The sequence below is a fragment of the Hemicordylus capensis genome, chromosome 1 (genome assembly GCF_027244095.1).
Source record: "Hemicordylus capensis ecotype Gifberg chromosome 1, rHemCap1.1.pri, whole genome shotgun sequence".
Lineage (NCBI taxonomy): Eukaryota > Metazoa > Chordata > Lepidosauria > Squamata > Cordylidae > Hemicordylus > Hemicordylus capensis.
The window spans coordinates 186,450,991-186,464,318 of record NC_069657.1 but is presented as its reverse complement, the minus strand read 5'-3'; the positions used below and the strand labels follow the sequence as shown (position 1 = coordinate 186,464,318).

General features: G+C 42.9%; 1 protein-coding gene across 8 annotated transcripts in view; it reads left to right on the top strand.

Annotated features, from left to right (window-relative positions):
• Nucleotides 1-13,328, top strand: part of CCDC148 (coiled-coil domain containing 148) — a 210,139-nt gene that overhangs the window by 160,447 nt on the left and 36,364 nt on the right. For all 8 annotated transcript variants that reach the window (XM_053260049.1, XM_053260039.1, XM_053260092.1 and 5 more), the window contains one exon: nucleotides 6,697-6,837. In XM_053260049.1, the coding sequence (XP_053116024.1) occupies nucleotides 6,697-6,837 (141 nt within the window). The remainder of the gene's footprint in view (nucleotides 1-6,696; nucleotides 6,838-13,328) is intronic.

Here is a 13,328-nt window from a genome sequence, read left to right as displayed (position 1 = left end):
TTCTTAAGAGGCTCAGAAATGCTAAATACAGGTTGGCAATTCATGAGGCATGCTCAAACTTCTTGGCTTCCTACGGGGTTATATGCATCTACCCAATATAACTAAATAGTGTTTTCTATTCAAACCCTTACTTGACTGTCCTGTATTATCTGCCTGAATTCTAGTATTACAACATTTAGCATGTAGTCAAGACATTATTGAGACAATATTGCAGTAGTTACAATCTTATCTATAATACAGGATGCGTATCCCTTATCTGGACTGCATGGGACCAGAAGTGTTCCAGATTTCAGACTATTCCAGATTTTGGAATATTTGTGTGCGAAGGGAGTCACTGGTTTCCTCTCTTTTTCCTTTCCCTTTCCTCATTTGTTTAGGTTTGGTTGGCTTTTGGTTAGTTTTTTAAGTTTTCATTGCCTTTTGGTGATTTGTGCCTTTAAAATACATGGAGATTTCTCAATTGAGAGATGCCCTGAGAGGCTCCCTGTTGGAAGGGGCTCTCTCGGAAGTCGTGACAGTTCCCTCGCTCACTGGGACCATGGCCGCAACTCTCCCTAAGGCACCTGAAGCAGCAGTAGTGTCACAGCCACTCTGCCACACAAAAAAGGGGCGAAGAAGACAAAACATTTAAAGGACCAGGAGGGTCCAGAGAAAAAGGAAAAGGCGTAAGCGCACCTCCGGTGGGGCTTCACTCAGTGAGAGGTTGCAGCTGCAGGCGGTTTTGTTTTTGTTACAGTGTGGTGTCCGGATTTTGGAGCATTCCAGATTTCGGATGTCCGGATAAGGGATACTCAACCTGTAACCATAAACTGATCTGTAGCTTGATTCTAAGCATGTTTACTTGAAATGGAAGCCCACTCAGTTCAGTGGGGCTTACTTCCTGGTAAACGTACTTAGATGTAAAGCCAGGCTGCAACTTGGTAGTAGCTTCCATTGCACACATTGAGAGTTACTTCCAATTAAACAAGCTTAGAAATTTGCAGCATGTCCTCATTATTTAACTAAGTTGTGGGGTCAGCTTGTGAGATTTGGCATGCACATGTCTGATAAAAGCTTCCTTATTACAGCCTTTGATCTTTTGAAAAGTTTCCATTGAATATCACATAATATGTATGTTTATAATGGGTCTTTTCTGTAGAAGCACTTATTGCAGAATGATATAGATTTTGTGTATGCAAGTCAGCCAGAAATGAGGATACTTTTATAAATAAACTTCAAAGATTATTGATCCATAGCAGTTTCATAGTCTATAGTGGTAGTTTCTATCACAGCCCATGCATTGTAATGAAAATTAGTCCTGCTATAGCATTTCTTAGTTCTAATGGCCCTCCTCCTTTGAGATTTTATTTGTGATTGGCATTTGGTACTGTCAGTAATTTATTTTACTAGTGTATCATTAGTATGCAGTGTATAATCAAATGGGACAAATAATACTTTCCAATTTTAGAAATGGAAATGATTTAACATGGATTCAGGGGTTTTTTAAATAGCGCACTAATTATATGTAATGATTATTTATGTTAATCTGCCATTTCCCATTACTGTAAAAATTTATGTAATTGATATATTCCAAAAATACAAAGGCTAGCTTCTAGTACGGGGATTATTTTCATTCCCAGCTAAACATGTATTGAAGGGATTCCCCCCCCCATTACTTTTCTAAAAGTACTTTCTATAGACAGAGGGCCGCACATATCCAAGTTTTATAGACATTTTAAAAAACAACAACAGTGTGCTGTAATTTGAATTGACTCTTGATCTAAATATACATGTAATGGTTCAGCAGAGAGAAATATATAAGAACTTTTGCTAAGAGATCAGGGCCGGACTGGGGTCACTGAGAGGGTGGTGGAATGTATGTGGGGAGGGCGCTGGGTTTTGAGCAGAATGGGTACTTAAGGGTGGGGCTACTCACTGCTGCTGAGTGTGGCAGGGCACCCCGCTGGTGGGGCACACTGAGAATATGCCCCGTTGCCCTGTGGGCCAGTCTGAGCCTGCAAGAGATTATGAAGAAGAATCTTCAAGTGGTAGGAGGAGGTGACACAATCTAGAATCTATCTTTTCCAGCAGTCCAGAGACCTGTGTATACTGTGATGAGGACAAGCAGTCTTCTCCATTCAGTTCAGTGGCATGATCCACTTGCATGCACTCCCCCACCCCCACCCCATGGCCAGGTTCTGGGGGTGCTGCCATCCAGAAGGCTTGCCATAAGTAGGCAGGTGGCAGCAGTTATTGCTTGCCAGCATGGCTAACCCTCTGCCCCTGCTGCCCAAACAGAGAGACATGCAAGTGAGCTCATTCATGCAAATGGCAGTCGCTACTGGTGGTAGCTAGCAGCTGCTGCTGCTTCCATTTACTCAGCTGCCTCTCACTTTGACTAGTGGCAGCTGCTCCCAGCAGCCATCATTCCTTGCTCAGACTGAATGATCTTGATTGTGCCACTGGAAAGCCGTTGCTGCCACCGCCGCCACCTACCTTCTGCTGTCTAGTAGAAGAAGAGTGAGAGGAGAACAGGGGTCACCCTCAAGTGGTGGTCTGTGTGCTGAGGGAGGGACAAGAGTCCAGCCTCCCCACAGTCCAGGTAGAGGAGGCAGACAGTAATAGTTGCTGCTGTGCAGTAGATTAGAGGCCAGACCTTTCTGGGGCCTTGCAGCTGCATAATAGTGCCAATTCCTGTGGTGCTGGTCCTGGCTTTTTAAATGTGTTTTTAGAAGTACTTGAAGGCAGGTGACTCTTTATGCATCGCCTTGGTGTCTTTGTACCTGGAAGGGATTGCTGGGCTGGGCACTGATTTGCAAAACTGTAGTAGATGGTTTGGGGCAGCTTGCCTCTGAAGCCTACAAGTTTTGGGGGAGGTGGTTTTGCACGAGTGATCCTGCTGTTGACCTTCAGCTCATTTCCCCATATTATTTACTTAGAACCATAAATGGCAAATAAGCACCTAAAAGATTCATGCTGTCTGTGAGCCTGTTTAGATTTTCAATCGACATTTTATTCTTAAACAATGCAGTCTTGGCTAGAGTATAAGTTCTACTAAATAAATCAGAGGATTAAATGACTCCATGCTTGTAATTAAATATAGTTTTATTGATTAAACAGGCAGGTTATGTTTGCTGAGGAGGCTCAGTTTTTCAGTCTTGGGGCTTGTTTACTTGTCAGCATTGTAACATTGGGGATGAAAATATGAGCAGCATCCAGAATAAGATTTGCACAAGTGAAATGCTTTCACCTGCACGTGGCAGTGGGTGGGCAATTTTTACCAATCCCCCTTCCCTCTGCATCCCCTGGTGACTGCCGAAAATATGCCCCTAAGGGTCGCACAAGTTTCAGGGACATATATTCAGTGGGCATAAGGCTGCAGAGAGAAGGGGGGAAATTACCTCTTCCCCCATGTGTGAGCTGAAGCATTCTGCTTGCACAAATCTCAGTCTGGATTCTGATCCTTGTGTATATTGGACATAGCTGCATTTCAGCCACTTCTGCTGCTGGCCAGATGTATTGTTTTCCCCATGAAGGCATATCTTCGAGCCTAAGCAGTATGTTATTTCCCATGAGTGTGCAGGGAATGGCCAAGATGATGTCCCCAATTCATACATGTGACACTTTTGAGCCTATGATTATTAAGTTAGTTAAAATATTTATTTGCCACTCTTCAGTTCAAAACTCTCCAAGGAGCTTACAGAAAATGTGAACTCATACAAAACAATAAAAAACTGTACAGTATTGAAATAATATAAAACAGCAGAGTAGCTAAAAAGTGCCAATGACTTTTTTAAAAAAGCAACTTAATCTAAAAGGCTCAATTAAAAGAAATTCTAAAAGGACTGGACAAATAAAATGATATTTCTCTGGTACCAAAAATATAGCAAGCCTTCCTGAGGAGTACATTCCAAAGCTAGGGCACCACAACCAAACAGACCCTATTGTGGGTTATCTCACCTCTCCCTCACCTCAAAGCCGAACTATACATAATGCTACATGTGTAGCTTACTTCTTAAAGTTTAGGGGTGTGAAAAAGCCAAAATTGAGGGACAACTCTTTAGATTTTTAAAATTAATTTTGTGCTCAGAAAAATCTACCTGCACTCTATTTCCAAACCTTCAAAACCACTTACTTGCTGATGAACTTTGACAAGAGAATAAAGGGTGGAAGACAAAGTTAACCACTTGAAAAGTTATCCTCTATAATAAAATGCCTTGGTGTGCGCCCGTGTCTCTGCGCCCGTGTTTTTCTCGGTTGTTCTGGGCATGCGCGGAGCGCATGCCCAGAACGTCCGAGAAAGATACAGCCACAGAGACACGGCGGCCATGTTGGCTCCCGGACCGCACGGAGAAAAGGCGGGGACCGGGGAGGGCAGATGTGGCAGCGGCGGGACCAGCCCAGCTGCTAAAAAGGAGGAAGAGAAGCGGGGACCGATCAGATGCGGCAGTGGTGGGACCGGCCCTGCCGCAAAAACAAAAGAAAACAAGCGGAAACCGGGGAGGGCAGAGGCGGCAAAACGAGTGAGGAGAAGCGGAGACCGGGGGAGGACAGAGGCAGCAGCGGTGGGACCAGCCCTGCTGCTAAAACGAAGGAGAAGAAGCGGGAACCGGGGAGGGCAGATGCTGCAGCCGTGGGACCAGCCCAGCCGCTAAAAAGGAGGAAGAGAAGCGGGGACTGATCAGAGGCGGCAGTGGCGGGACCGGACCTGCCGCAAAAACGAATAAGGAGAAGCGGAGACCGGGGGAGGGCAGAGGCGAAAGCGGCGGGACCAGCCCTGCCACTAAAACAAATAAGGAGAAGCGGAGACCGGGGGAGGGCAGAGGCAAAAGCGGCGGGACCAGCCCTGCCGCTAAAACAAAGGAGAAGAAGCAGGAACCGGGGAGGGCAGAGGCGGCAGGTTCTGTCATTAAAAAAAAAAAAAAAAAAATCCAATGCTTACAATGACAGAATTAAGTATGAAACCAAGATGAAAAAATAAACAAGAGTATTTAACCAAAGATTATTCCCAAAGCCTTAATTGATAAGTAAAATAAAAGCTTCTAAGATGCATATCGATCAGAAAAACTTAACTTACACATTAACACATACAAAATCAAACTATACAAGATGTAACGGAGACACAGAACTAAAAGACATATCTACACAACCCAACTAGCGCCCGTTATTTTAACGGGCTTAAAAATACTAGTATTATTATAAAGCAATTATGTTTGCTTAAGTCCTAGTCACCATTGTAGTTCAAAGCACAAATAGGTTTTTAAGGATTCCTGGACAACCCAAGAGATTCCTCCTAAGCCTCAGGGAAGAGAAACCAGGATAATTCCAGAATGTGTCTCACCAAACCCTAGAAAAGCTTTTCTACCCAGCCAGCTCAGCAATTTTTTTTAAGCAAAAGCCTCTTTAACCCCAAGCCTCTCTTGCAAATAGCCCTTTAGGTCATGATTCATTTTTCTGAGCCCCTCAAATGTTTTCTTTAAGACCCCTAGGCAGTCCAGTGTGCACTACAATTGCATTGAGCTCCCAAAGACCCTTCTTGTGGTCCTCCGTGCAATCACACTAATGGAAGCTGCACCTGCTCAGATTGGCTCTTCAGTAAACTTCTCAAGCTCTTCCAGATGCTCTGACGTCATGGCAGCTGCTGCTAGGGCGGGGCAGCTGGAGGCGTGCTAGATCCTCAGTTCCTTTCCAACTGCCCTGCAAGCTGCTGGGAGGAACTTGCTCCCCTGGAGGAGAATCTCTTCAGAGCTGCAACATGTGAGAGTAAAATTGGAAGAGTGAGTGACTTCTTTGCCTCCCTCCCAGATCCCTTTGCAAGGGATTGCATTGCCAATTGGATTCAGAGTGAGCAGGGAAGAGCTCACACACCTCTCGTATCCAATGCTGAAACTCAAGTTTTCAAAATACCCTTGTGCAAGTCCCTTCTGCATTGTAGTAATCCAGACAGGATGTCGCTAGAGTGTGAGTAACTGCTCATTCTAGCTAGGAAAAGCTGCAGCTTCTAGAAAGGGACAAAAATGTGATTGGCGGGGACAGAATGCAAAAGAGGAATTGGAATATACATTCTAATCAAGAAAAACCTTACATTTGCATTATATACTGATCTTAAACGCTCATGCATGACAATGATGGAGATGTAATGTTTTTGTTTGTTTTTCCTCCAGAGAGCTGACAGTGGCTTGAAAGAGAGACCACTACTTGTGTTCTAGTAAACAAGTGTTACATGCTTTACATGTTTTTGCGTTGTTTGAGGAGGTGACAGTGAGACAAAATAAATATATGTCTACATCAGGGGACGTGAAGCCTCCTCTCTCATCTCAAACCACTTTCAAGCGTCTTAAAAACTGTCATTTATTTCATTCCTGCTGCGGTGCCTCTCTGGCTGTAGCAGCAGAAATCCCTACACAGAGTAAGGAAACTTCAAACATCCAGGGACATATTTGGCTAAACAGGTTGTGTCCAGTGCTAGCAAAGGTGTGACAAATGTGAGGGCAAGAGAGAATAGCAGCCAGCTTTCCGGAACAGCAAGCAAGAAGTACACAGTCCTCAGTGTCCAGCCTCCTCTCCATTTACTTGTGCTGGCCAGTACATGAGTACCATTTGCAAGTTGCTGCATTTTTATTTATTTATTTTGTCTATTTAAAAAAAGATAACACCCTATTCTTCTCAATCTGTTAGGGACTGAACTGTCCAAGTGTCTCGATCTTTTTTGCTTAGGTGCTACAGTGGCATGCGCAGCAGGAAGAGGCTGCCCGACTGGAAGCTGCAATCGCCGCCAGAAGGAAAGAGGAAGAAAATGAAAAAGAGAGGTTTCGGAAAGAAAAGGAAATGCTTCAGAGAGCAGAGGATAAAGAGAAAGTATGCAGAGCGTGCCTGTGTGTTTTGTTTTTTTTAAAATAGCGTAATACACGTAAAGCTCTAATTGATGTTGATGCTTTATCTCCTTGTAAACAGTCTTTAGCATTATTATAAAGATTAACAAGTGCTTAGTGGAGACCTGCCAGTGCTTTTTCCAGCTTGAAAACTCCACACCACATTCACAGTTGTCACGCTAAGTTTTTATTGCCATTATTATTAATAGCACACTCCCAGGCATATGCTATGTGTCTGCCACACTGTCATAGTACAGAAGAACTAACTGCCTGGCAGATTTTTGCTGTCAAGAGCGAATGTGGCAAAGACCACTGAGGTTTCCAGTGCTGCAGCAAGGTATGCTGCAATGCACCAAATAAGCATCACAATGTAATGTCTGCACACTGCAATTGGAGCATCACAGAGACAGCTTCAGTGAACAGCGGGCCTGATGCCCAGTGTCTGTAGTGGGAAAGAATAATGGGGGCATCACTCGGTATAGCTGAATGAACATTCGTTTTGCTGATCATTTGAGAAACTTGGTGTTTCTGATTACTACAGCAGTTCTGCTAAATGTCACTGAAAGTGTTTATTCCTTCTGAAAAAAATCTGTCATTTCTAAAGAAAATCTTAACAGTGTTTAAGAAGAAAAGTGGGATTAGTATAGGAAATCTACATATGTATTGCTTCTTCTCTGGATTCCTTTCCACAGTTAAAAGTACTAAGTTATTTTCACAGAACAGTAGCCTGATCAATCACTTTAATAAAATCATGACTGACTGACTTGAAATGCCAGCCTTTTAGCTGGGATTCCCAGACCGTAGCTGAACTGCTGAAGGTATTGCTTTCCTAATCAATAATAAGCCACAGGATGAGGCAAAATGTAGGGCTCAACCTCGTACTTCTTTGAGGGGGGGGGATATCAATAACTTTATTACTACATGTAGTTACTTTAACTTGGTGGGAGGGGCAGTGTTGCTCAAATGAATGTTATCACTTCTTCATTTCAGTGCAATCAAAGAATTTGTTCCTATGTAAATTGGTCAAGGAAAAAGCAAAGAGGAGTAAAAAAAATATTGTGATGATCAATGAAACCCAGTTTTTCAACAGTGAAACAAGATTTAAAATATTGGGCAAGAGGGTAACTGGAAAGGAGTTCTTGTGCTCTTTTATTCACTTTTCTAAAACACAAAGCATAGCACAAAGCATGTGCTATGTGTTTTCACAAGCATGTGCTTTGTGTTTTCTAAAGCATGTGTTTTCTAAAGCATGTGCTTTGTGTTTTCTAAAACACAAAGCATAGGACAAAGCATAGCAACAGAACCAAGAATGATTGGGTTCCTGGCTAAGATCCAAAGCCTAGCAAGGATTTCTCTGTACATTTTGAGAGTTTCCTAATTTTGTTTTAAACCTCCAGACTACAGCTCTTTTTGACTGCTGCTGAGATTGCGCCAAGTTTCAAGAGAGACAATTGGCCAAGGGACAAAGGGAGTTGCTTTTCAAAATAGGAAGTGTCAGCAATTCTACTGTGAATGTGGAGCTCCCCCATGGCCCTTTCTCGCACATTTCCTGTCTTCTGATTGTACTAACTCTAATGTTTATTCATAGTTGCTAATATGGTTGCAAGCAGTGTTCCCTCTAAGGTGTGTGCATGTGTGCACGGTCACAAGTTTCTTGATGTCCACTCAGTTACTTTAGGTCCCACGGACATGCTACTCTCCATATTCACACTGTGCAGGAGCACCCGCCGCACAGGCCCACCAGCCACTGCTACCATGGGAGAAGGTCTGCTCTACTTGGTTCACCCCCTGGCGGTGAAGATGGCAAATATTGGCATGGGGCAGCAGCAGGGCTCTGGGGAGGCCCCCCAGATCATTTGGAGGCCCCCCTGGAGACAGGAGCCACGGACCTGATCCCCAAGGTCCGTGGCTAGGTGTGCCTCTGGATATGTGAACCATAATCCACTAACTCTCAGGCTTCCCGTGGAAGGCACATAGATCTTTGCATTTTCATAGCTGAACATGCAAGCCCACCTGCTTAAGGCCTTCTGGATTGCTGAAGTGCTTTAGTACCTTTGTGACGGGAAAGGATTTATAGTTAGGTGGGTTTTTTTTTGGTAAGGAATCATTTACAGACTTCCCTGCGTCAATCTATGCCAGGGCTACTTAACTTTGGTCCTCCTGCAGATGTTGGCCTACAGCTCCCATTATCCCTGACTATTGGCCACTTTGGCTGGGGATGCTGGGAGCTGTAGTCCAAAAACAGCTATATTGACATGAGCGCTACAATCAAAGCTTTACATATGATATCCATGTGACATACATTGTAAAGAGTCACTCACTTCTGTATCTGTTGTTTTATGCGCTCTACAATATGTCTTTATAGGACTAATAGCACTTTATAGGACTGTTGCTTAGAGAATGAAAAGAGCTTGGAATACAGAAATCTGGTGCAGGAGATGCTCTGACTAGGGGCTTCGCCCAGATTCCTGCCTAACTTTTCTTACTGCTGTCCATTCTGGCCATCCTCTGTCATGTCTACATCTGCTGTGCCTCAAATCTGAGCTGCCGCTGATTGTTCATGAGGAACTGTTCTCACTCCACAGAGGCATCTGCCACTGTTTTGAATCCAAATTGATGTGATGCCTCTGTAACCTTTCAGATGGCTTCATGCCAATTGGGCCCTGGGCATCTTGCTCTTATTGGAATGAGGGAAAATAGGGGAGAAATTGAACAGTTCTGCACAATCATGCAAGTGTCCTCCCTTGCTTCCTGCACAACTCAGAAGCAATAGGGACTCTTGAATGGTTGCTTAGCAGCTACTCACATGATGCCTCCCCACCCTACACGTACACAGTTCTTCCCTCTCTTAATGATAAGAAGCCTGTGACTAGTTGGCCTGAAACCAGCATGGAAAGTAACAGCAACAGTAGTGGCTGTTGCCACTTGAATTGATACCAACATGGAGAGCATGAGTGTGGCCCATAAGAGTTAACCCTATCCCTAACCCTTTCCAGCAAATTCCTACTTAAGTTCACTGGAGAACATTGGGTATCCAGTATGAATTTCTCCTTTACTTTTGATGAAGTGGAATTGCTACACTGGAACCCTGGAAGGAATCTAAATTCGTTGTTGACTGCATATTGTTTTTACTGAATATTCCATAATTCAGCAAACTGTATTGGATTACTGTAACATACATTCAGATTACATATCAAATATAACATTTTGGGAAGTCAATTAAGCTCAATTTAGAAGGAACAAAACCTATTAAATCTATAGATAACTTTGCTACATACATCCGTGGTAATACAGTTTAGATTGGGAATATATATAGTACTGTGCACAGGTTTTATATTCAGACAATAATTCCTAAAAGCCTGTTGACCCTAGTAACATTTTATGAGGGAGCTTATTTATCTCTTATGGACTGTGTAAAACAAAGCAATTAATGCAATAGGATAGATGTTATTAGAAGTAATAAACCTGTCCAGTGATATTTAACAGTACTGTTGTAGTAATCTGTGATACCTAATTGCCCCTACATATAAACACATGTATAAACGTTGCTTAAATAAAACTATACTTAAGATTAATCTAAATTAGATTCCAACCCTATGATACAGAATCTGCAAACAATACTGCCATTTCTAGTGGACGGTTGCGCGGGCGGTGGGTTGCTTTTCTCTGAACATGCCTGATTATCTGTCTTGGTGCAATAAGATAACTGCATTTTAAAGGAATGCAGGAGTTCTTTGAAGCCTAGAAACACTTTTAGAAACCTAGACTACATGTGCTTCCATTTCCTTGCATTAAGTGCTTATGTTACCCCATGCAAGTTGTCACTGTATAGAGGTATTTGAGCTTGAGCATCAAGTAGTGTTCTGGAGTAACTTCACCTTGGTTCACTGAAGTTAATCTATAGAAGGTAGCTTTTGGGGGATGGTTTTTAGTGTTTTAAAAGGTCTGCAGAACTCTTTAACATCTTTGTGGTTGCTATATTTGCACCTCAGTTTTATAGAAAACAGACATTTTAGAGGGGTTATTATCCCCCCCCCATCCCTAATTGTTTCACATGGGCATTGGTTGCATATCAGATATAATAAGAATAGGTGCCCCTCTAAAATACTAGAAGTCAAAATCCGCCACAGGCATATCAGCACATAAAAATGTGTTTTAAGATGGCACTCCAGCTTCTAATGATGTGGCCAGTGTCATGTCCTTTTATTTCATTAGTCCAGTTGGTTTAATGGATACCCATTTAGAGTGGAGACTGCCATCTAGTGTAAATCTAGTGAGTTTTAAAACCCTCCGAATAGTGAAGTATTTGAGCCACTGCAAAATGGACAAGATAGGAATTGTTCTTTAGGACCTCATAAGCCACTGCTTAAAAACAAAGAATTCTCAATGCACTTAAAATTCACCCTAGAAGTTGAACTCATTCATTTGTATTTTTTGTATGTTTTAATGAAGCTATTAATTTTGTTAGCTATGAATTATTGATATATATTTGCCAATTTTAACTTAGTAATATATCTTCCCCTCCCCACCCAGGGTAAATATTATAAATCATATGCATTTGAGGTAATCACAGTTTTAATCCTCTTTCCAATATTAAATGTTGATATTTTTCTGAGGGACAGTAGCTAATGAGCCTTAAGCATAATGCTAACATTTGTTTTACTTGAAACAAATGTTAGTTGATTTTTGCTTTTTGTCTCCTCTCTCTTTTTCATAGCAAATATAAGTATTATTGTAGTTCTTCCTACTGGGCAATATGGAGGAAAGGATCTGCCATCTTTGGTCTTCTCTATGAGACAAGAAAATATTGGTCTCCTCAAGGAAATGAATCACTGCTGTATTGAATGTAATGGCTGAAGACTCTGGGTTTGAGGAGATGTTACTTTCTGGGGAGAAATCACAACCTGCTCTCTCTGGGTTTCCCTTCTTTCCTTCTGACTACAGGGAGAAAGTAATGTCTGGCTGAGACTGTACTGTGTTTATTCAAACACAGTTGCCCTGATAAGCTATACAGTTGGAACCATACGTGAAATTGGATACTGCCTGCACAGTTCCGTCTCTGATCCAATGTCTGCTGTTCTGTACATAGAGCTCTTTTTTAAAAAGGTTGTGTCTATCAGCTTTTGGGGAAAGCAGTGGGATGTGGTCTCAGTTTAGACTCATGCTCCCCTCCTGATAAAGAACCATCTCTAAAGAGATATCATGGCACCATGCACACCCCCTCCCCAGACACCATCAAACTGTTATTCTTTCTCTCTTTATGAAAGGAAACATAGCTAGATTACTCTGATGTTCTGGTATTCTTGCACAAGAACACAGTGGAGATAGATAGATAGATAGATAGATAGATAGATAGATAGATAGATAGATAGATAGATAGATAGATAAGAGTGTTGGGACTGCACCGCCCAATACAGCAATCCTACCCAGATCGTGTGCGGACAGCATGGCATGGGACTTTCCTCCTCTCCAACAAACAGCAGAGGTTTGGCAGCCTAGAGCTGTGCTCCTGCCCAGCTCCCACGAGAGTCAGGAGAAATGGGGCTTCCCTTCTCTCCAGGGCCTAGTGAAGGAAGCACAACTAGTCACTACCACAGTACAGGTCTGTGCTGTGGCTAAGCCAGCAGTGGGGGAGGAGCAACTGGGGCAGGTTGGGAGGAAGGCCTGCAGGGAGAGGAAGTGACAAGGCGAATAGTCCAGTAAGGGCTGTGGGAGCTTCTGTGGACAGGCAAATTTGTCAGACCTGCTGAGGGCTATTTCGGGAGCGGAAAGGCCCAGGATGAAATGGACTGGTCTGGATGGCAAGCTCAGCAACAGACAGCCTGGCAGGAGGAGGACCCAGCAATGACTTAACTCCTCCCCTGCATAAACTGAGGCCTTTGGGAATATCAGAATAGGAGCCATACCTGATCCTGGGGCAGTTTGCCTGGCAGAGTTTGACAAGGAGAATCATACACACACACCCCTCACTGAAAAACATATCATTGGATAGCATGCATCCTATGCATGCTCCCTTGCCCTCCTAGACACCACAGAACTGTTGTTACTTATTTCTCCCTTTATGAAAGGAAACATTGCTGAGTTACTCTTATGTACTGGTGTTCTTGCACAAGAACCCCATGGAGGGGTGTGTGTGTGTGTACGTATGGTGGTTCGTTCAGTTGTCTGAGCTGGCCCAAAGTGCTCGTATCCCAACACTTTATGCCAATTACATTTTCCCCCCAGTGGAAACCTTTGGTTTATCTGTATTGTGGGCTGATATTTTTTCACAACAGAAGTGTGTGTCCTATTAATTAGCCTCTGCTTAGAGGAAATACTTCCATAGTATTGAATGTATTATGTGGACATAATTGCTGACTTACCATCTACTAATTATGTAAGAGTATTTTTCATATATCCTTTCATATGGTGCTGAATTTTGAGATCTATTTGTTCAACTGGTGCTAGCTTTGATCAGATACTCTGAACATCACACTG